This window comes from Bombus pascuorum, chromosome 15 (assembly GCF_905332965.1).
Source record: "Bombus pascuorum chromosome 15, iyBomPasc1.1, whole genome shotgun sequence".
Taxonomy (NCBI): domain Eukaryota; kingdom Metazoa; phylum Arthropoda; class Insecta; order Hymenoptera; family Apidae; genus Bombus; species Bombus pascuorum.
In genome coordinates this window covers 1,641,073-1,664,803 of record NC_083502.1, presented here as the reverse complement: position 1 = coordinate 1,664,803, position 23,731 = coordinate 1,641,073, and the positions used below count along the sequence as shown (strand labels likewise).

The following is a 23,731-nucleotide window of genomic DNA, read 5'->3' as shown; positions in this document are numbered from 1 at the left end:
GCACAATCTAAATCGAACTCAACTTAGTGAACCACGATTCGGGTGTGACTCAACGTATTTGTCCACAGTACGAGTAAAACTTATCTGACTGAAACCCAGTCCAAGTGCAACTGCCCTTATATACTCCTCTCTGTACCCTTCGGGTTAATCTTTGTTTTTAAGGAGAGCTATTTGATTACTCCAAACCTCTGTTAGGTACACGTTCCTTCCGTGACCGTGGCTACCTTCAGCGACTCGTCATGTCACTTCGAGCCCAAGCCTACTGTCATAAATCTCAAATACCCATACTCAGATTAAATCATAAATAACTATTTGTCAGTTCTGTTATTTAAATACAGCTATAATAATAGACCTGGACTAAAGTATTGGGTAGACTTAAAGTATATCAAACATTCCAAAAGAAAGGTCCCAATGTCCTTTCATAATAAGATAAAAATAGAGAAGTCATGGAAGTAGATGTGAAACAGAAGGAGGAAATCTGCCGGAAACAAAAAGAGAAGATTACATCTTTTTTAGAATTTATTTGTTTAATTTAGGCTGGTATTACACGAGCGTAGAAATGACGGGCGTTACGACGGACGTTGCAATGTTATATCGTCGCAGCCATTATATTATTTTGTATAAGATCAGTTACGCGAACCACGTCCGTCAATTTAGACACTAGAGACACTGGGATATGAACCGACGACCGTTGTAGAAATACAATAATTGTCCGTAAGTAACCGCGCTAGAGACTCTAAAAAAGAGCTTTTTCAGGAAACGACTATTTATCGGCATCGCCAATGACGTGCGCGCTTTCCCCGCTGTTTGTTTATCCTTTATTCGGTTTCTGTTTGCGTTCACGCAACGGTGATTCATTAATTTTTATCTCCTCAATCACAATATAACAAGCAAGAAGTCATAATGAAACGTCGTACGCATTTCACTCGTCAATCTAAATGACTAGACTTGGACTTAGGCCGGGGCTACACGAGCGTTATGCATACAATGCAAATGTATATGTGCATTTCTATACGCAGCCACGCAATGCAGCTTCAACGCTCGCATAGCCTCTGCTTGATGATGACAGAAAAGAATGCGTATGACTGTGTGAGAAATGCGTGCGAGCGACAGTCCGAACGGCTACATAGTAGGCGCTCCTTAACGGACGGCGATATACATATATTGTCGTATCCATATTAGAACACACATACATCTAGGAATGTGCGCCACTGTCAACGTACGATGCATGGGTTGCTAATAGTGCTTGGAATATAATACGAAATGACGTGTATACAGTATAACAGATCTGAAGTCTGGAAACTTTTGGAGTGAAGGTAAAGCTCTTAGCGACCAGGAAATGTTTCTCAAGTCAGGCGCAGCAATCGATTTCTTAGGCTTTGTCATGCAGCGCGATCTTACACTGCAACGTGCGAGACAACCGTGTCTGGAACTGAATTTTACGTTACTATGTAAATCCACATTTATTTGAACATTTTCTCTATCACATGAAATACTGGATGTTGCTTTAAATAAATTGTGAAAAGTTATGAAAAGTAATTTAGTTTATATTCTTTATCTTCAATGGTAAGGATGGCGTTGAATGTAAAAGTTAACAAATCGATCCCAGCGCTATGATTAGCGGTCGGTTTGTGAAACACATTTCTCGATATTAAGAGCCTCGTCCCCACCACGGGAGTTTCCAAACCTGTGCAAAGATAGGTACATATGTATGTATTACCGTCACATAGTACACAACCAGACGTCGCACCACACGAATTGCGTCCGTCAATTCCTACGTACGTAATACAACGTTGGCAACGTTGCGACGCAGTCAGCAATCGCTATGATACAGACGCAACGTGCGTCGAGCAATTGACACGGACGTTGCCGCATTCTTTATGTTTCTATGAGACTAGTCACACGAACGGCGAGTTAACGTATATTAACCGTTATAATAAATTATGGACATCGAGGTACTGATATCCGAAGTTGAGAAACATCCCGTTTTATGGGATATTTCCAATCTTGAATACAAAGACAAATTAAAAAGAAACGAAGCGTGGTTGCGTGTGGCGAGTATTGTAACCCCTAATTTTATGCAAAAGATGGAAAATGATAAGAAGATTATTGGTAAGTAAAAAAATAAAGAGTAGTATATTTAATATATTTTCATTATTTATTTTATGAGTACACCATAAACACAATGCAATTATATTTTTCCATCTTGCCATGGTACTTGGCCAACATCGTTTGCAATATGCTATGTTTATAATGTCATTGGCGTCAAGCTAAATCCGCCCCTAAAAACGTATCTCCCTTATCCTTGTCCTTGAGAATATATTTCAAGATCAATGTAACCGATGAGTTCGCTTTTATTGTCAATAATTACCGCACTTTCTTTCCACTTTTCTATCATTCGGTATTGGCATGCATTCTGCATGCGATACTTCCGACATTTTTGTGCAGTGTAGGTTGTACGTATAATATTACACGAGGTAGATCAACCTATTCGATATCGGTAATGCAAATCGAGGATGCTGTTTTTACTGTTCAAATACCTAAACACAATGTACAAAGAAATGTGAAATATTAATTTATTGGCACTTAATTGGTTGAATTATTGTTAATCTTTTTTATAGTGCAGGAGGTAACTTCTAAATGGAGAAGCGTACGCGATAATTATATTCGTACTTTAAGAAAAAGAAACGGAAATAATAAGTCAGGCTCTGCTGCAAAAAAAAAAATACGATATGTTTATGAAGAACAATTAGGATTTTTGAAAAAATGTCGGGAGCCAAAAGATACCAGTAGTAGCACTGAGGTAGAAAAGAATGAGCCAATAAGTACAGATTCAGGAACCAACATTAGTAATGGATTTGAATCAATCTTTAATAATGAAGAAACGAATAACGAGTTCAGATACCCTCCACGAGAAAAAACAAAAAGAATTAATGCAGAAGAAGAGATGTATTTTTCGGAGTATAAGAAAAATACAAACGACGACGATGACGACATGGCATTTTATAAATCAACATTACCACTAATTAAGTCCTTTAATTTAGAACAAAAAATGCAATACAGAATGCAAGTCATGCAATTAATTCAGAATATTAGAAATTCATCTGTTCAACGCACACTATCAAAATATAATACGTAGCACATCAAATTGTCCGATTAGATATTTTTATGATACTTTATTAAGAAAATTTCCCTTTCGACCACAAATTTTCATGGTAGATATAACAGAAAATTCCTTCAAAAATATATCATCATAACATTATTTATTATAAATATTATGTTATTATTATTAATGCTATATTAATGTACATTATTGTTATTATTTCATATTCTATAAATTATTATCTTTTTATTTATCTTAAATTTAATTCCCTATTACATTATTTTAATTAGCTTATGTATATTAATATAGACAACATTTTTTCTATTCACCTAGTTTGGTCTTCTAGTCACCATATCATTCTAATCACAACTAGCCTTTCCTAAGGCGGTATTGCACATCTCATTTTCGTATCCTCACGCATTATGCTTTGCTTTTTCTTCTTAAGTAATTTGTCGAACGATGACCGCGACATGCGAAAATAATTAAAAAATTTCTCACCATCATTTACAAGTTTATTATAGAGCGTGTGAAATGTACTTTTCAGTAATCTTGAATTGTTTATAGAATGCAGCCAGTACCTTCTTGTCTTGACTTATATTTTCTTTTGAATTTTTAACATAAACGAGCGTAAACGAAAATCGAGAATTCTACAGCGTTAATTTTGGTCACATGAATATCTTTCTCAGCGTATTGATGAGAAAAAATACGGAGAACCAAACCAACGCTCGTGTGAGTGCAGTTCTAACGTCCGTCAAAATTGACGTCCGTTATAACGCTTGTGTTTCCCCAGCTTTATTTTACAAAATATCGAAGTAATTATTAATAAAATTAGCTTTTCTAATTACCGCTTTATACCAAATTATTCTTTAAATCCTGTTAACCATAAGTTAACTATGTATATATGTATATACAGCGTGAGACCAGTCGGTTGGTACAACTAGATAAACCTATGTGAGAAGGTAACTTGAAAATATAGAATAAAAATTTTTTATATGAAAAAGAAAATTGAGTTTGAAAATTTGCCAAACATAGTTAAACTTGGCTAAGTACCAACTAGGTACGAGTAAATAATCAAGAGGTTATTAGACATGCAAAAATAAGTCGAACACGTAAAATAAAAAAATTTCCAAACTCGATTTTCTTGAAAAATATGATTCATCAATTTCTGTAACAAGATGTCATGTGATTGTTTTAAAAAATAAAAAAATTATACATGAGATATTAAAATAAAATAAATGATATTAAGATTATGTACTTGAAATTTAAATAAAATATGAAAATAGGTAAATCCTTCATGTGTCTTTAAATACACATTCGCCAAAACGTTGTTATTCCAAATGAAATCTCTTCCGTATTCTGTTATAGTTTCAAACAAAAGAAATTTCTTTTTCTATACATTAATCTAAATTTCAAATACATACAATAAATATTCAAATAATTTCTTTGCATCAATGTACACACCTCATGCAATTGTATACATGTATGGTCGTCGCTGATTATATACTATTTCGAACAATAAAAAAATAATGTTTTAAGAAATTAAAAATGGATAAAAGGAAGTTAATTAAAAATCGAGTTACATGAAAATATTAATAGTTCGTGTTTTATTTAAATGTATATTTAAATACCGGATGTGACATGAATCGAGATATATCGATATAATCGATATATATTCGAGTTGGTGATTTCGAGAAATAATGGTCTTCCTTCCGTAGCTTTACATACTAAGAAGAAGATGGAAAAATCGTAAGTGCACTAGAAATATCTTTCTCAACTTCATTATTAATCAATATTAATTTTCCCTAAAACGCATTTGTGTTATACTTTTAGAAATATAAGAAATTCTATAACTAATAAATGTCTTAAAAATTAAATTTTGTACTAAAAATTTTAAGTATGTCTATTAGTCATCAGAAACATGTGTTTCGAGGTTAGCGTGGCAGTGACTTATAATAAATAACTAGCCCTATTCCAGGAAGGTTAAATTAATTACATATCAGATAATTATTCAATTTAGTGACTGATAAATAAAAATATTTCTATCGTTTAAAAATGCAACTTAAATCTAACCTAACCTTTTTGGTAAATTTTAGACACTAAGTGGATTAAACCGAAAAAATATCAAATTTTTAAAATTTTTCTTTATCTCTTAAAAACAGACTAATCAAATAGTAAAAATTGGAAAAAATCGTTTTTATATATATATTGTTTAATTATTCAGTTTTCGATTTAATAGTCTATAAATTCCATTTTTCTTTGTTAATTTCAAACAGAATGGCGGACACAGCTCCAGCCACGCGTGGAGGTTTTCGTGGAGGGTTTGGTTCTCGTGGAGGCGGTGATCGTGGAGGTCCAAGAGGTCGAGGTCGCGGGGGCAGAGGCCGAGGTCGTGGTCGTGGACGTGGTAAAGAGGATAGCAAGGAATGGATTCCAGTGACAAAACTGGGACGCCTTGTTAGAGATGGAAGGATTGAGTCTTTGGAACATATTTACCTCTTTTCCTTGCCTATTAAGGAATATGAGATCATTGACAAGTTCCTTGGAGTCGAATTAAAAGATGAAGTACTGAAAATTATGCCAGTACAAAAACAAACCAGAGCTGGTCAGCGTACTCGTTTCAAGGTAATTTTATACAAGCATAATTTTTAAATGATGATGTAGTGTGGTTATTAATGCACTGAAGATCTCATTAGTAATTCTCATTTTATAGGCTTTCGTAGCAATTGGGGACTACAAGGGCCACATTGGCCTAGGAGTAAAATGTTCCAAGGAAGTGGCCACTGCCATCCGTGGAGCTATCATTCTTGCCAAGCTGTCAGTTGTGCCAGTACGTCGTGGTTATTGGGGAAATAAAATCGGTGATCCTCACACTGTACCCTGTAAAGTTACTGGTAAATGTGGGTCAGTTCAGGTGCGCTTAATTCCAGCACCAAGAGGCACAGGTATTGTATCAGCGCCTGTGCCCAAGAAATTGTTACAAATGGCTGGTATCGAGGATTGCTATACCTCAGCTAGAGGATCCACCTGTACTCTTGGCAATTTCGCGAAAGCTACTTACGCAGCTATTGCCAAAACCTACGCATACTTAACACCGGATCTCTGGCATGATCAGGCGCTAAGAAAAGCTCCTTATCAAGAATTCGCGGACTACTTGTCGAAGAATCATAGAGTTGTAGGCGGACAGAGACCTGCTGAAGTTGCCTAAAGAAATAAACCTCCATGCAAAGTATTTAATTGTAATCATTTTGCCTTTCCTTCCCTATTATTATTACATCTCATAATTCGTAAATAAACTGTGGATGTTTATGCATTTATGGAAGTTATAGATACAAAAGTTAGCACCTGAAAAATACATATATAAAAATACATAAAATGTATACATACAAATAAATAAAATACATAAAAATAAATAAAAAACACAATATTTTGTAGGTGTTCCTTGCCTATCAAGGAATATGAGATCATTGGCAAGTTCCTTGGAGTTTTCTATATAACTTTCGTTTTTTTAGTCATTTTCATAAAAACATGAATTTGTATAAACATTCCCAGTCATAGGTGTTAAATTAGTTATAAAATACTACAATTCACTCGATTTTTATTTTTGTAAATAATATCTACAACATATCTCTAGAAGTCTTAAACTGTCCATAAGCATTATGATAAGTATGATCGCAAATCCTATAATCCTGTAATGTAACAAATAATAGTATGTCTACTGTTCTTTTTTTTCGCTTAGATTCTTAAATATTGGTGGCTCTTCTTTTTTACTATTGACAGTTACACGGTTTTCTTAATACATTTTATTTACAATTACACGATTCTTTTAGAACGTTTTATTCACATTTACTCGGGTTTTCACACATTTTACTTATTTTTAGACGGTTGCAAAAGTGCACACTAATAATTACAGATCGTAGATAATGTTACGAAAATTATGCATATCCTGTAGGAATATTTCAAAATCTTTTTTTCTTAAACAAAATCGCTTATGTTAATATTTGTATAGCATTTAATGCTAAATAACTTTTTTAAAATTGGGCTAAATATCTTGAATTTTTTTGGAGAAATTAGGATATTTACTATATATTTAGTTTTACTATATACTATATATTACCAGTTTATTATATATATGGATGACGTGTTAAAAAGAATTAAAAGAATTGCGAAGAAAATGGTACAAGTCGCTTCTTATGACTTTTTTATCTGAACCTGTAATGAAAATGTAAACAATATGATTTGTTGATTTATATCAGTTATTTACATTCTGAAAATTTCATCGAGATCGATTAATACTGAAACAATTGACTGGCATCGAAGAATTTAAGAACCTTTAAATTATAGCTATATAGGTCATAGGCTGAAAGCTGTAAAAAACTGCGATCTTCACTAGTTTTGACCGATTTTTATGAGATTTTCAGCATGTACAATACAATTGACGAAACGTATTGTCTAAATTTTCATTACAGGCTTAATAAAAAAAAGTTGTAAGAAGCGATCTTTACTATCTTCTTCGCAATTCCGACCAATTGTAATTTTCCCAAAATTTTCTTTATACATAATTTAGTAAACTAACTATTTTAACTTTTCAAAAAAAACTTAAATAGTTGATCCAATTTCAAAGAAGTTATTCAGTTTTAAAGGTTGTTTGGATATTAATGGAAGTAACTGTATGAATGTGTTTATTAAATAAAATAGTTTTAGTGAATGCAATTCTATATTTTAAATAGATTTTTGTGTAGTTTATGTTACTTTAACACAAATTTTATACTTTATTACAGATCAATCCTTACGCAACTTTTTTTGGTACGATTTTTTTATGGATACTATGCATCTATCATGTAAAAAGATACCCAACTATATATTGTATATCTCTTTCTGCTGTCTGATTAACGAAACACGCAAAAAATTCTACATTAGGACTGTAACAAAAGCGATTAACTTTAGCCTAGGTAATAAAATAGATGGTCACCGTGACGTTATTCGAACGACTGTCAATGATATCGATCGCTTGAATCGGCGTGTGTAAAAGTAATCGACTTCAAAACACAATAGATATGTATAACTGACGTTTTTTAAATGAAAGTGTAGTGTAAAAAGAACATTGCTAACGCTAGATAGATCTCGATTTCTCCCGTGAAGTTTGACCAGGACCGAAACAGCTGTTCTGCTGTTGGATGGTTAATTTGACAGGGAAGTCGAAGGATAAAACGAATGTTTTATCTAGATTTAACCCTTTTAAATGATATCGCGAATATTCCGTGGCGAAAATGAGAATGTCGCAGTTAAGAGAAAACGGCAAATCGACACCTTGAAAATTTTTAACGACAAGTAAGAAGATTTTTCGATTGTAACCTCTCTTGTTTAACCTTATTCGCATTAATCTGTTTATATCATCTAACAATTCCATGTAACATTATTTTTTATACACGTAAAATTTACATTTTATGGTTCATATACGACGAATAAAATAAAAAGCTTATTACGTCTGCCATTAAATATTTGGTTAAATCTTAATTCGCTCATTACGCGTCCGTCATACAAAGAGATACACGCCTAGTTTCTCGAGCTCGATTGTCCAATTTCTTATTTAATTTAAAAAAAATAAATATTTCATATATGTTCCTGTGTTGTCTCCATCGAATTATTTTTTATATCGTGTAACTGTTTGTCATGGTAGCTTAACTGTTATACATAATTTGTTACAGTGTAGTAGAGTTAAGAGAAGATGTGGAATATCAGGTACAATTCAATGCCGGGGAAAGGAGAATGGCTATTATGGTCTCTTTGTCACCGGAGTTTCCGTTGGAAAAACCAGTACTCAGGGTTTCTCCACCCATAAAACACCCTTGGTGTAACGAACACAACGAAATCACCAGTGCACCAGGACTACTTAATGTAAGATCTCTTATATTTCTAGCATATTTGACTAGAATCGTAAAGATCATTTGGTTTTACATATCAGTTTACAGTGCACAGTGATCTTGGTCGTGTTGTTCAAGCTATCATTAGAGAATTTAGTAAAAATCCTCCACAGTTGTTAGAAGAAATATCTCCTGGATCTGTCAAGTCCCACAGAGGTACATACATCTTTATATTACATGTGATGAGAGCAAAAAATCAAAATTTTTGTTACTATTCTTTTATTATACAAATCACAGATTCACAAGGAAGAAATTCTCCGTCTTATTCCCTGCAACAGTATCCAGAAATTACACTGGCATCATACAATTCTTATTATAACACTCAATATCCGCAGTATTCATCTGCCAATGCAAATACTTGTATCTATAATTACAATCATACAAATTCGGGTACGGTGTACGTGACGGAGAGCCATACAAAATTCGGTTCTTCATCACAGCATTCAGCATATGTTGCGACTTCGCAAAGCGGTTCGCTTCACAATACAGATGCAACTAGGTACAATTCAAATCAACATGGAACATATTTGAATTCGCATTACGTAAACGCGAATTACCATCAGCAATCGTTGCCGAATCAAGCGCAAATTAAGCTGCGGCAGAGCATAGCGTTTCCAGAATTGAATAACTTAAGTAACGAGGAATTGAGATGGTTAAGCGAGGATGATGATAGATTAGATGAATTCCTGGATAAACATTCCGACTTAAAAGACATTAACACGGCTATCGACGATGCAATAGATTGGGTCCAAAAAACTGCCGGTAAGATTATTTGCGACAAAGCCATTTTTTTCTTTTGGATATCAATCTTTTTCTATCTATTCCTTAGAGGCTAATGTAGCCAAAGAACCCGAGCTTAGAGAACTGCAGTCTGATGTAGCGAATAAAGTACAGACTGTCACTGCACTAAAGGCTAGATATGATCAGCTTATACAACGATACAACAAGTTGTCCGAAGCATTTACTCCGGATCACATAAAAGAGTGTTTAAGGAAAGCTGCAGATGAGAGTCACGAAGAAAGTGAACGAATCGCCGAGGACTTCCTTAATAGGAAAATTGATGTCGAACGTTTCCTCAGCACTTATATCGAGTGTAGGAAGCTGGGCCAAGCAAGAAGAACTAAAGAGGAAAAATTAGCACACCAGCTGAACGAATTGAAACGAGCGGGTTATTAAAATTATGTATAATCTTATCTTTTTCTATGAATCGAACAAACTGTACATAATGCCTAGTTCAATTAAATGATACTGTGAATTTGAATAGTATTCGTGTTTATCAAATATATATGCGGTAAAAATACTCGCTGGCAGAGAACATTTTTATAACGTATTAATAGGTTACGTTACAGAGTTATGTCATTGCTTGTTATACGTGGGCTGCGTTGAAATTAATTAGATTATGTGGTATTCCGTACGAAAAATAATCGAAACTGCAACACACGAGTGAATTGAATGAAATTACTTTCGAAAAGAAATTATCGAGTATATGTACGAAAACCAAAGGCGTTGGTTTCAACTGATAAAAGCTATCAAACACTTCAATTAATTTAAAACGTACTTATTTTTCCATACAAAAAGTGTCTTAAATGAATTTAATTATTCTGTTATTACGCTGTGACATATTACAATTGCATCAATACCTCTGATACCAAAAAAAGGAACTTTCTTTTACTGTGTAAATAAATGTGCGGGAATATGATTAAATCGATTTTTCAAAGTTTGCTATTCAGTAATGTTAATCTAATTACTTATCCTACGAATGTTCCTAATATTGTAATATACTGATAATTGTATAGATACGAAAAGTCTGAAATGAGAAAATGCTTTTTTTTTTTAAACAGTGTGGCGTGTGTAACTTTATTAAAATATTCATGACACTATTATCTAGAAACACAGTTTAAGATAACAAAGAAAAGAAAAGTTTTCGTGTTGAAATTAAAATGTAAAGATAATTGTGTAGAAATCGTAAGTTGTAAATAACTTAAAAAAACGAGTTTTTAATAATAACAATAAAACAAAAGGGATGTAAAAAATTAATTCTGATTTACTAATAACCATTTCATGATATCATTAAAATGATAAATACAAATGCGGGTTAACATTTTATTTCCATACAAATACTTAATATTCACTAAATGTCTCAAATACTCTTCCTATATTATAAAAATAACATTGATACAAGAACCTTATTTTCTTGAAATACATACTTTGTTCGTATCGGCAGTTTTAAGTTTCCCACTAATATTACTGTCTCATATATTTACATATATGGGAACATAGTTGAACATTCTTTATACAGTTATTTTGTTCCTTATCAGTCAACATGTAATATATGTATAGAATTCGATACATCGATTAAGGATCGACAAATGAAATCATAATGTATCTTGTACCACTGGTAACTCGAAGTCCTTCGTGATAATGAGTCAATCTTCCAGGATGCATCAACATCCAACCTGGTTTCGTGTCCGTAACAGAGCAGTTATAACGGATAAATCGACAACCTCCACCTTCATAATCCACCCCCGCGCTATTTAGAGCGATGTTGATAGTATAAGTTGAACTATCATGATGTGGCTTCAATGATGGTTGTTCATCTGGACGATATCTTACGACGAAATTCATGAGTGCACGAGGTGGCTGTAAATTTCAATTACGAACATATTCAATTAGTATTTTATTCGTACTAATTTTCCATTAATATTCAAAACAATGCAGAGTATTTTTTATTCAATCTCTGATACTCTCATTTTATTTGAAATGTTTCACTATAATACGATATGCATACTTCACCTACAACAAGCTGTTTCATTTAACTGGTGACGGTAAAATTTCTCAAGAGGAATTGATTTTATCAAAAAAGTATTCTTACAAAAATTGTTTAGTATAGGGAGACATTATAAATGATATAAACAATTTCTTTCTAAGCCTAATAGTGGAAGAGATATTAATATCAAATTAACCTTCTTAAATGAAATCCTGTATTTTCCGCTCATAATATGATAGCGTTTGTTGAGATGAATACAAACAACATGTCACATAATGTCATTTCATGTAGTAGAATGACATAGATTAAAAATAAACCTAAAAATAAACCAGCGGAAATCAGTAACTGAATTTTACACAACTTCATAGTTTAACGCCATCAAATGATTGCGCTATGAACTAGACAAAGATCGAGTTTTTTATCTCCCTTCATGCTTCTTAGATTCATATCTTTAGTTTTTAACAGCTCAGCTTAAGAAGTGTCTTTTGCAAGTCAAGAAGTCCTCTTATGTACCACACAACATTGCAGGAATATTTTTTAATAACTTTAATTCCTTATGAGATATTCGACCGTTTCCAGTTAAATTGAACATCCTTTATACATGTATAACAATATAACTGCAACCTAGTAAAAAAGTACAACGAATCCGAATACGAAGCCTATCGCTATTCCCTATGATATAACCATTTTGCCAAATAATGTCTTGCAATTTAAAATTTGTGCAATGGTGCATTAATTTATATGTAGATCAGGGTGAGAAATATTGTGCAACCAACAGACTACTTATTCCCATATATGTATCCTGTTTTTGGTAACTCTTACATTCGTGTTATATCCTATAAAAACATGTTCTTGCAAAGGACTGACATATTCATAAAGAAAATTTAACCAAGATTCGTGGAGGCCGATTTGTTTCATGTGAATATCTCGTGTCGGTACGGCTTCGTATCCACCTTCGATACGTGGGTCCTAAAAATGATTGACACATTTTATAGTTAAAAGACAAATATCTTACATCGTGATAATATCCGGCGAACACGAGTTCCTGAAGAGGTCTAACATACTCCTTTAAAAAGTATAGCCACTGTGGCTCATATTTTACTTGATTCATATGTATATCACGGGTTGGTACATTTTCATAACCACCCGTTAATCTCGGATCCTGTTGGAAAAATTATATTATTATTGTTTAGTGATAAGGCAAATGTTTATCCTGTGACTGTTTTATCTGAAAAATGTAACTATCGCGTTATTACTGTAACTGTTACTGTAACTATTTAAAGATAAATAGTCATACATGATTCGATCCATCCGACCACTTTCCGAACGTTTCCATGATATCTATCAACTCTTTCGTAAACCTCTCGTTTACTATAGGGAATCTATAAACATCTGGGCAAACCTAGAATGAAAATTTAATTGATCTGAATAATACCGAGAATTCATATATTTGATAAATATTAAACATTTCGATAAAATATATATAATGAGCGGGAAAAAGAGTATGAGACAATATCGGTCAATTGGGTAAGTACATTATACTACATATATATACGCAGTATATATATCAATAGTATATCTACAATCTAACATCTGATCTTACATTGCACTTTAAATATTACAAGTGCCTCTCGGCAAAGTTAATAACTTTGACGTATTATCTGACGTATCTGCATCTCTTTTATCCGACCACTAGAAATGTATAAACGTGTTTTTACCTGCGCCGGAGTGTTATTCGGATTAAAGTTTTCCGAATAATTTTCATGTATGTATGTTTTTTCCCAATCTAATTTGTTGTTGAGAATTTGATAGAAATCCGGATGTGTTACCGTAACGTCATAATTATCTGGATCAACGAGATGTCCAAAGTCAACTCTATTACTGACATACATGAAGATGTTTCGTTCTCTGTTAGCATAAGCGAAAGCCATCTCCGTGTCTAAATCGCCTTCCGAATAGGATGGACGAGTCTCTTTGTTACTTAATAGAGTTGCATTAATTAAGTAGCAGTTGCTGATAAACGGCACGTTCCATAGACCTCTGTAATAATATTATATACTATATATTTATGTATGTGTATATATATATGTCTATATGGTGGCCCCTAAGTCACTTCCGCATTTAAAAGTTGTATGACTCTCTTTTTTATTGTATTACATAAATATTTTTAAATTTTTGTTCCCAATTCACAAATTTGCAACAAGTAAAAATCCTCAAAAAAAAAAAAAAAAAAAAAGAAAAAAAAAAAAAAAAAAGAAAAAGAAAAAGAAAAAGAAAAAGGGTTACTCTTTGATATGACATTCTTCTGACATAACGTCTCACTAAACTGTAATCTTTACAGAGTGCAATTTACGTTAATGAACAACTCTCGGGTTTTCAGTATTTCAAATCCTGGTGCTCTGTTTATTAACATACCGATTGTCGTGAAAATAGGCCTCAGTATTAGAAAAATGTAGTATTAATTAGAAAAAAAATTCAATTGTTTTTACTCGATTTATTTACACTCAAATTACACACTTTAAAAATCTGCAACAAAAATTTAAAAGTATAATACCAAGAAAAATCTTATACAGCTTTTAAATGGGAAAGTAACTTATGGGCTAGCCTGTATGATATTATATTGAATATTAAGTTTTTCTACTGATATGAAATACAAAACAGTAATTATTGTGGTGAAAAATAATGATTCGATTCAGCTTAATTCATATGAACGATCGATTTAATACATAATAGCACGTGGGTATCCAATCGGTCTGCTGTTCTCAGGACCTCAAGGCCAGTGAAGAAGCAGACGCGAAACCATAGAAGGGACCAGCATACTTGTTTGTTAGTCCCGCGAGACAATATTTCGTAAGGCAATCAGTCTGATGTCGTGATTGGCTGATGAACACACTGGCAATGGGTTATGCATAATTATCCAATTGAGATTCATAACTCTGTCACCAATGACGCGACATGCCCATCGTGCATAGTCCATTCATATTTTAGGCTGTAGGCCGAAGCCCAAAGATTCGGCTTGACCACTTGTCAAAAGTAGCGGTTCCGTGTAACCGGTAAGCACCTGAAGATTGTGTCACTTTTATCACCAACAATTGCTTTCCGGTGAAGTTCGATTGGTATACAAGCGACTATCTTTAACATACATAAGTATAAACACGTTTAATGTTTTGCAAAAGTTACTCAAAAACATTTCAAGTGTTCTAATTCCAAGTTAGAATAATCAAAATCAATTGAAAACTAAGATACACCCAAGTGTAACAGCTCTATGTAAAGTGCATAGAAATATTGACACTTTGAAAAAAGATTGAGAACTATATAATCGTAGAACAAATGAAGATATATCAACTTTTCTGCCTGTTCTTTTTTGCTGGTTTATTGGTAAACACAGACGCGGCAAAAGGTGGAGGAGGTAGAGGAGGCGGCAGACGCACTGGCGGAAGAGTTTACAAGTCTCGGATGCCTATTCTGATTCCTCACAGAAATCCTGCTAGTGCTAATTACTACGAAAATAAAGATGTGAGTTTAAAGATATTAATCAATATCAGATCATCGATCGCCTAACTTTTAAAATTCGTAGGGAGCGAGAATAGTGAAAGCTTCACACTTTGAATTGGATTACATGTTGGGTAGGAAGATCACGTTTTTCTGCATGGCCACTGGATTTCCAAGGCCTGAGATCACCTGGTTGAAAGATGGAATCGAATTGTATCATCACAAATTCTTTCAGGTATTCTCATTATTCAGAAAAAGGGATTCCTATAAGAGAAATTTGAGAAAAGTTGTAAAATCGTGCGTATTACAGGTACATGAATGGCCTGTTGGTAATGATACATTAAAATCAAAGATGGAAATTGACCCAGCCACCCAAAAAGATGCGGGATATTACGAATGTCAAGCGGATAATCAATATGCGGTTGATCGTCGTGGCTTTAGGACGGATTATGTCATGATCTCCTATTAAAATCAGTACTTTTGTCGTAGTTGCAATACTTAAGTTTAGACGTCAATCTCTTCAACTTACCGTAATAGCAGAAAGCTAATTTTAAATAGCAAGTTTAATTTTTTAAAAGCTATACACTTTCACTTTCACTTTTCTTCGAAACATATCGAATAATGTTGAATTTAACACTTTTATAACAGCAAAAGCATTATATTTACAAAAATATAATAAAAAGAAAGATGTACGACACGTTCCGTTATTTTTTTTAACGTCCGAATACCATAGATTGTTAAGAATCTCAAAGCATGAAGGCGCACTTGGAAATTTAAAGTTCCCCCTATCTTTTACTCATTAAATCACAATTGACTCTTACAAGGGTGGTACATCTGTAGCGTAAACCATAAAATAAAACATAAGATAGCATATCACAAATTTGTTTAACGAATTACCATTTTGTTCACGAATTAAATGAAAAAATTCCTGAAACAACGTTTAGCCTTGTCATATTCAATCTTGTTTTATTAGAACCATTTCGATTATCAGTACTGGGTAAAACGAACAATCAAGTTAAAGCATTTGGAATTTGGTGATGACCGAGTTGCAATAGGTGTCGAATGAATAACTAGCACATGTGCGTATAATACACGCAGTTCAGCAGTATCTGTCTATACATCTGTAATAGATAGGAGAGAAGACTAGGGGAGTAATGAGTAGGTAACTGTTAGTTACATCGGAGTTCCGTGTGATCGTCATACGTTGTCTGTACTCGGTGAGTATCTGCGACATATTAACACAGACTTCTCTGTTTTCTCTACTTTTAACCATCTACTTGATCTATCCATTTCCAGTTGCTTTGCTCGAATCATCATGCCACGCTCTACGGTGATGTTATTTCTGTTAATTGTACTACTACTAAATAGCCAGGAAATTCTTGGTCGAAGAGGACGAGGCAGAGGAAAAACCAGATCGCGAGTCCAAATAGGACTGCCTATCACTGGAAAGTATCGTGATCCAGAAAGTGATCAATATTATAATAATCATGATGTACGTAGATTTCTAAACCAAGTTAGAAGTCGCTTCAAATTTGTTAATTGTTTTCTGAAAATGTTTATCTAGGGAGCAAAAATAGTCTTGGCATCGCACTTTGATTTAGAGTACGTTTTAGGACATAAAATCGCTTTCCTTTGCGTGGCACGTGGAAACCCACGGCCACACATCACATGGTTCAAGGATGGTGCTGAAATCTATACACATCTTTATCTACATGTTGGTATAGACAATCTTAATTGCGATGATTAAGTCTTAATAAACGATGATTATAATGATGAAAATTTTGTATGTGAAGGTACACGAATGGCAAGTCGGACCAGATAAAGTGAAATCGAAACTGGAAATAGATCCTGCGACACAAATGGATGCTGGAGTCTACGAATGTACAGCCGATAATATGTACAGTATCGATCGAAGATCCTTCAAGACTGACTTTTCCATCGCTTTCGATTAAGTTTCCTTTTTCACAATACTTTAGTACGAATATAGATGAAATCGAAAATTATTGCCTTTATGATGTTGGTAAAATAACTAGTGATAAAAAGAACATGAAATGATTTTCACGAAATGTATAATGTTTGCACATGTATGAATAGTTAGACTATAAATAAAGTACGTTGCATTAAAATAGCAAGTTTGTAAAATATTTTTAAGACATACCTGCGTTCATTCTTGACGATCTCTATGTAATCAAAACTTCGAGCATAGAATCCATCGTCCATTATAGCTCCCCAGAAATTGCTCCACATTTTATATGGTCTGACTAGTAATGGTGCGATGATATCTCGCTGTTGTTCTATTAGAAGTTTCAAAGTATGTTCGTTATCCAGATGGGAAACGGAATCAATTGAGAAATATCCAGAACATTCCTTTAACAAGCAATAATCCCTAAAGAACGATATTTATCTTAAAATTTACAGAAATTTCATTGAAAGTAATAAGGTTAAATATATCTTTGATACATACATGGCTAAGTTTCTTGCATCAACTTCACTCATAGCATCACTCACAGAAATTTGCTTACTACTATTATATTCCTTTCCAACCTTCTTCATAAAATTATCAAGTACACCTTGGTGATATTCTACGTTGTTATGTATAAGCAAATGTAGCTTCGATTTTGGATATGCTTGCTGATATATCGCCGATAGAAATTCGTTCAAAAAAGGAGTCGGCCGTTCTATAAATATAGCGATTAATATAATCGGATATGATTCCGGTGTTGTTCTATCCAATTCTATCGTTCCTTCCCAGCACATTACGCATCCTTCCTCAGGATTCCATGCATGAGCCAAATAATTCCCCAAAGAATTCAGCGATAACTTGCTGTAACCATTTCCATGAAGAATCAATGGTTCTGTGCTATAAACAGTATTCAAAAGCGAAGCCTTGCCACCCTCAAATTTTAACTCTACATCAGCTATAAAAAAAGATAATCTTATTCATTTTATTCATTTAATTCTACTTTACTTATTCACTTACCTACAGCACCATATAGATTCTGAAATATCTCAGACTTATGATCCAGTTTAATTTTATGACGTTCCCTTAATTCCTCGTCGAGATACGCCAACGTATAAAATAATTGATCGTCATCCTTGTTTTTTATCGGGGCATGTGTTAAAATCGCGTAAACGTCCGAAGCATAGCCCACGAAGCCTCCAGAATTTAGAAAGCGTTTCCCCAGAGTTGCGGATGGATATTTGGATGCTAGCGATTTATCTGGCCAACAAGAGCCTTCCGCAGAAAACAAAACTCTAGCGTCCATGCTCTTAAACTTATTAATGATATCAGTCAAGTCGCTTAAGTATATCACGTCGTAACTAAAATATAAAGGTAGTTATTAAAATTAAACGTTAGAATTAAAATTACAAATGAAACAAGTTAGAGGAGGAAATGAAATATGCAAAAGACCTGTCCGTAAATATAACAATTTTCTGGTCATCGTTCCCATAATTTTCTAGAGCCTTCTTTAAAAGATTTACTTTGTATCCTCCTCCTGCGCTGGTTTTTATATTATCACCACCTAACCAAGGTTCTCCCAAACCAAGTACTCTCAAATTATCGCGAAATCCATAGACATTGACTGATCTGAGAAATCTTTTGTAGCCATCGGTTTCGTTCGAAGCAATAGTGAACACCAATACATCTGTACACAATTCAAACAATATTTAGATTCTCATACTCTAAGAAAAATGGAAAAAAATTTGATGTAATATATTTGTATATATGTCACATTTCAGTGAGTAAAAGAAAAATAATATTTTCCTCTTGGCCGTTTCATCTGAATTTCGAACGCGACACTTCAGCCCTGAATACAGAAGGCCAAATGGCCCTTTACAAAAACGCTGCGCAGAGATTTATGCATATATGAATGTACATTGCGGTCGAATAACATGTACAAAATATAGAATATCGTATATAGAGAATTTGTCCATATGACGCTTCGTTTTTCAGAAAGTCGAGTTTGAAAACTTGTCAGGTACAATTGAACATGGCTAACTGCGATCTACAGAATGTTATTCTGAAGATAATAGAAAGTGGAGTCGTGAAGTCGAAAATATAAAATAAAATTTGTTTACAAGACGCTTCGTTTCCGAGAAAAATAAGTTTGAAAATTCATCATACACGTGTACTAGGATTAATTGTAACCCGATTCTGAATTAAACATGTTCAAACTTTATTTTCTTGAAAATGAAGCCTTAAAACGGAAAAATTTAAATGTTAAATTGTCATATACACAGTTTTGCAATATTTTATTTAATAGCTAGTTCAATAATACTGGTAACGAGTAAAATTTTATTTCGTCTTTGCTCCTTTTTAAAGCATATGTGGCTCCCCATATTGGAAGGGGTTATCTATTTTGAGCAACTATCAACATATGCACCGAACGAGCAAAAGCTAGGCAAACGCGATTCACATAAGCGCTACATTTTCCACATGACATCATGATTCGAATTACTGTACGCGTTAACAGTCACGTCAGCTCTCAGCGAAACTGAATTCACGTAATATATATTGAACGGAATTTCAATTGTTAAAAAGTCGTGTTATTTTGAAATCCAAGATATATTTATATTTTGGCACAATTGCAAACTAAAAAACCAAAATTAATTTTATTTCTATAAGAATAATAAGTAGTTGAATTAAAAAATGCGATGTTTTTATCATACTACATAGACATCATGTAGGCACATATTTAGAAGATTCTTATAAAAAATTTCAACTTCTGTAAAGATATTGTCTAATCTTATTGCCCTACTCATAAACAAATCTAAAGAATTAATTTAAAAAATTCGTGGAAAAGCTGCCATAATAATGATAAAAGGTTTCAGAAAATTGGAAACAGAGGCATCTTCAGAGAATATGCTTATGTAAACGGAAATGGAAAGATAACCAGATCCCGCGAACGCTATCTAATTGTTCATCAAGGCATTGTCAATCAGGCAATTTCTTTGTGTATTAAATGCATCATAATAACTGTAAAATACATTTATTTTCTTGTAATTATAGAACATATTTAAGCATACCCTTTTTTCAATGAAATATTTTTTTATCGTGTTCTATATTTAATTTTCATAATATCAAATTTTGGTAGTCATATAAAAATACTAAATGATGCAAAATTTAATATATTTGTCTAATTAACTAGTATGTAAATGTTATAATAAATACAAATACCTTCTTTAGCCACTACAGTATATCACTGTAGCCACACAGCTATATATATATACAGTATTAATCAAGACTGTTTATACATAATAAAATAAATATTTCGAGAGAGTTTATTCTTTGCTACGCCTTTAAAGGAGATATCAAATCGTTCCGTTGAGATTCAAGAATATACATACATACATACATAGTGGTACACGTGTCTGCCTTCGAATATGATCTCTCTGTTACTGTTCCAATTATTCTTGTAACTATACTGTGCATTAATTAAATGTATAAACGAACGTGTTGTGACAATGTACAACGATTTATCTTTATAAATCATTGTTTTTACTATTTATAAGATTAGTTAATTTACTAATAAATTGATCTCATGTTTGGATTCTATAATCTTCAGTAATTCTTTAGCAATCTTTAATAATTCTTTCTACTTCTTCTTAATTCTTACGCCATGTACATTAATTTCAATATGACAAATTAAGGACAATGAAATAGTTTCCTTTTCCATAGTAAAATTATGTCAAGGATAAAGATGTTATAATCTCGCATGAAAAAAGTCAAGATGCTTTTTCCTCACTTGTTGATAAGTGAGATAAAATAATTCCTACGCACCACCAACCAATTTTAAGTTAAATAAATATGTAAGTTTTTAACGATCGATTAAACGCCACAATAGTCGTAAAATCTTATCGTCTTTAGGGTCAACGTAACGAAAACTTTCCCCGGCAAATAACCACGAAAAGAGAACCAATAAACAAAATTGTAAGATTTCATTTGCGTATAGCAATTACGCCAGAATGATGAACATAATTTTTTATGAATTCACATTTGTCTTAGTAGAAAGAAATATAGTAAATTATAGTATGACTATTTTAATAAAATTTATATTATTAAAAAGTATATATGCATATATTTTCACTCTGTTGAATGTTACCATTTTTAATTTCGTTTAATTTAGATGATTTTTTTCAATAACTGTTTTGTGTAGATGTACAAAATTGGTGTGATATATAATTCATAAAATACGTAAAATTTAAACAAAATAAAAACAAATAGCGAAACAATATCCCGGCCTATATTTTCCTCCGAACTACATAAATGATCATACAATAAAATAGACGTTAACAACCAAGAATGATAAGAAGCACATTCACAATTGATCGAATTTATCTTCTCTTCATGCAGATTAATTTAGACGAGTTTTTCAGAAACACTGACGAAAGAGTTAAAAGAGCTAGGATGTAACTATTACCGTCTTTGTCTGTTGATGGTAGAGTCTCGCTAAACACGTGGTAGGTCAGAAAGAGGCTCCAAAAAAGACAGCATCCAATATTTTTCTCACGCATTTTCAACTAAAAAGAACCGCAAACGCGCCGAGGAATATATGAAATGCACTGTTCTGACGTCTGACTAAGAGTACTAAGACTAGTCTCGAAGGACGGAAAGCAAGTTCGTTGCTACTCCCACACTTTTTGAACAAAAGTTACTACCTTCGACGATTACGTTCGGCACTTGACTCTCATTTATGATTTTAAAGAAACGAAATGAGATCCTCGTGGACATTTTTGATTATATAGTGTACGAATAATGATTTCAATATTCTAAGTCATTAATCTGTATCTTAAGTGTTAATCGATTTAATAACATTGGGAATAAGGAATAATACGTTTCATACGACACGGATGGCGATACGCGTTGTATCACTCTGATGTTGATTTATGTAGATTTAGAATACAAACAAGATTTTATTGTACTATCTGTAGGTTGCACATGTTAGTTAAAAATTAAATAATGTTTAGCTGAAAATTACGAAACACCAAACACCAAGTATATATTATACCAGAGATTCTCTGATTATACACTACAAAGTTATCGACTGCATAAATGGTCATGTGCATTGTCGATAATATTTTGAAGATGTCACTCTTTAACATGTGCCAACGTAATAAAATTTCAGACGAAGTTGGTAATCCTTCCTGAATTAAATATTTGAATACATACCTACGTATTATTTGGTATTATACCACAAATGATTTCATTGTTGACTGTTTGAAGTAATGAAACATCAAATAGATACAGGGTAATTCGTAATTCATGGTACAATGGGGTAAGGGAGATTCTATGATACAAAATAATATAAAAATCAAGAATAACAAAATTGCGTTGGAGATTTCATTTTTTAGAAAACTTAGCGAAAATTTGTGGAGCATGCATTGTTTAATTTCCAACTAGACAGGAATAAATGATCTAGAGGAGCAGATAGGATGTTACTTTACATGTGAAAATAAATAGAAAATGTAGAATAAAATGTTGCCTTCTGAAATCTTATTTTCAAGAAATTTGAATTTGAAAATATGCCTAGTACGCTTGTATACCGAGTTAGTTCTTGGCTAACATATTCAAATTCTATTTTCTCCAAAACGAAACCTTAAACGATAAAATTTTATTCTTTATTTTCAATTTATTTTCACATGTAGAATATCCTTATATCAAATGTCCATTCCTGTCCAGCTGGGAATTAGTCAAATTCACGTATACTTCATAAATTTTCAAACACGATTTTCTTAAAAACGAATCTTCCAACGCAATTTCGTTATTCTTAATTTTCATATTGTTTTGAGCCATAGAATTTGTATTATGAATTACAGACCACCTTCTATATTATAAGTATCTTTAGCAATCATATAATATAATGCAATACCCTTACCCTTACTCTTTGTACTCCTGTCACAAAAATTTATATTTGCTTTATAGTGTTTAGCAACAATCTGCTTGAATGTGCTTATCGATTCTTCAACACATGTTGCATTCTCATTGCCAAAATAATCTTCTTTAACTAAAGCATCAACACCTATATAATTTAATATCAAAACACTAATCAGTATAATATTTCTTCTGTTTATCATGATTTACACGCATCGCACGTCATACAATCATATAACAAAATGTAAATCTTTTTTTGTATTTATTAAATAAAAATTTTAAAAACTATTGAATAAATATTTTAATACGGTACATTACACGTATTTTCGAGATTTGTAATTATTTATTGTAAAAAATATATTATGTTGAGAAAATTGATTATTGAAAATGATGTATAGATCCGACTTTGATCAATAAATCAATAGAACTATATGAACCTAAACAAATCGAATCATTTATAGGTGAAATGGAATTCGAAAGCGCGACGGATTAAGTTTTTTGTAAGGACTCGGACACCGTAACCGCGTACTTTTTCCTTCTTTCCTCTTCCTGTAGCTTCTTTCGTTCATTTTTTC

At 32.7% G+C, this 23,731-nt stretch overlaps 5 protein-coding genes across 7 annotated transcripts; 4 read left to right on the top strand and 1 right to left on the bottom strand.

Annotated features, from left to right (window-relative positions):
- The first annotated feature begins 1,329 nt into the window (after positions 1 to 1,329).
- Positions 1,330 to 4,696, top strand: LOC132914540 (uncharacterized). 2 transcript variants are annotated; one of them, XR_009659612.1, is made up of 3 exons: positions 1,330 to 2,112; positions 2,622 to 3,215; positions 3,668 to 4,696. XR_009659612.1 is itself a non-coding variant. In XM_060973741.1 (2 exons), the coding sequence occupies exons 1-2, from the start codon at positions 1,944 to 1,946 to the stop codon at positions 3,137 to 3,139; spliced, it is 687 nt and encodes a 228-aa protein (XP_060829724.1). In that variant the 5' UTR covers positions 1,331 to 1,943; the 3' UTR covers positions 3,140 to 4,696. The 2 variants fall into 2 exon arrangements, 1 of the variants encoding a protein (XP_060829724.1); XM_060973741.1 differs by having other exon boundaries at positions 1,331 to 2,112; positions 2,622 to 4,696.
- A 15-nt stretch (positions 4,697 to 4,711) lies between these two features.
- Positions 4,712 to 6,332, top strand: LOC132914539 (small ribosomal subunit protein uS5-like). Its single transcript, XM_060973740.1, has 3 exons — positions 4,712 to 4,849; positions 5,377 to 5,725; positions 5,814 to 6,332. Exons 1-3 carry the CDS (start codon positions 4,839 to 4,841, stop codon positions 6,306 to 6,308), a joined length of 855 nt encoding a protein of 284 aa, XP_060829723.1. The 5' UTR covers positions 4,712 to 4,838; the 3' UTR covers positions 6,309 to 6,332.
- Positions 6,333 to 7,977: 1,645 nt separating this feature from the next.
- On the top strand, positions 7,978 to 11,059 carry LOC132914535 (vacuolar protein sorting-associated protein 37A). The gene is made up of 5 exons (XM_060973736.1): positions 7,978 to 8,431; positions 8,809 to 8,998; positions 9,066 to 9,180; positions 9,262 to 9,786; positions 9,854 to 11,059. Exons 1-5 carry the CDS (start codon positions 8,343 to 8,345, stop codon positions 10,198 to 10,200), a joined length of 1,266 nt encoding a protein of 421 aa, XP_060829719.1. The 5' UTR covers positions 7,978 to 8,342; the 3' UTR covers positions 10,201 to 11,059.
- A 54-nt stretch (positions 11,060 to 11,113) lies between these two features.
- LOC132914526 (procollagen-lysine,2-oxoglutarate 5-dioxygenase) lies at positions 11,114 to 22,340 on the bottom strand. The gene is made up of 9 exons (XM_060973710.1): positions 21,706 to 22,340; positions 18,696 to 18,930; positions 18,264 to 18,604; positions 17,748 to 18,201; positions 17,442 to 17,669; positions 13,510 to 13,831; positions 13,089 to 13,193; positions 12,807 to 12,953; positions 11,114 to 11,664 (listed from the first exon to the last, which is right to left on the bottom strand). The coding sequence occupies exons 1-9, from the start codon at positions 21,797 to 21,799 to the stop codon at positions 11,380 to 11,382; spliced, it is 2,211 nt and encodes a 736-aa protein (XP_060829693.1). The 5' UTR covers positions 21,800 to 22,340; the 3' UTR covers positions 11,114 to 11,379.
- LOC132914544 (immunoglobulin domain-containing protein oig-4-like) lies at positions 14,726 to 17,411 on the top strand. Of its 2 annotated transcripts, XM_060973745.1 has the most exons (5): positions 14,726 to 15,307; positions 15,369 to 15,517; positions 16,592 to 16,775; positions 16,848 to 16,997; positions 17,077 to 17,411. In XM_060973745.1, exons 1-5 carry the CDS (start codon positions 15,122 to 15,124, stop codon positions 17,233 to 17,235), a joined length of 828 nt encoding a protein of 275 aa, XP_060829728.1. In that variant the 5' UTR covers positions 14,726 to 15,121; the 3' UTR covers positions 17,236 to 17,411. The 2 variants fall into 2 exon arrangements, with proteins under 2 accessions (XP_060829728.1, XP_060829727.1); XM_060973744.1 differs by lacking the exons at positions 14,726 to 15,307; positions 15,369 to 15,517 and adding an exon at positions 15,767 to 16,500 and having other exon boundaries at positions 16,580 to 16,775.
- Positions 22,341 to 23,731: the final 1,391 nt, after the last annotated feature.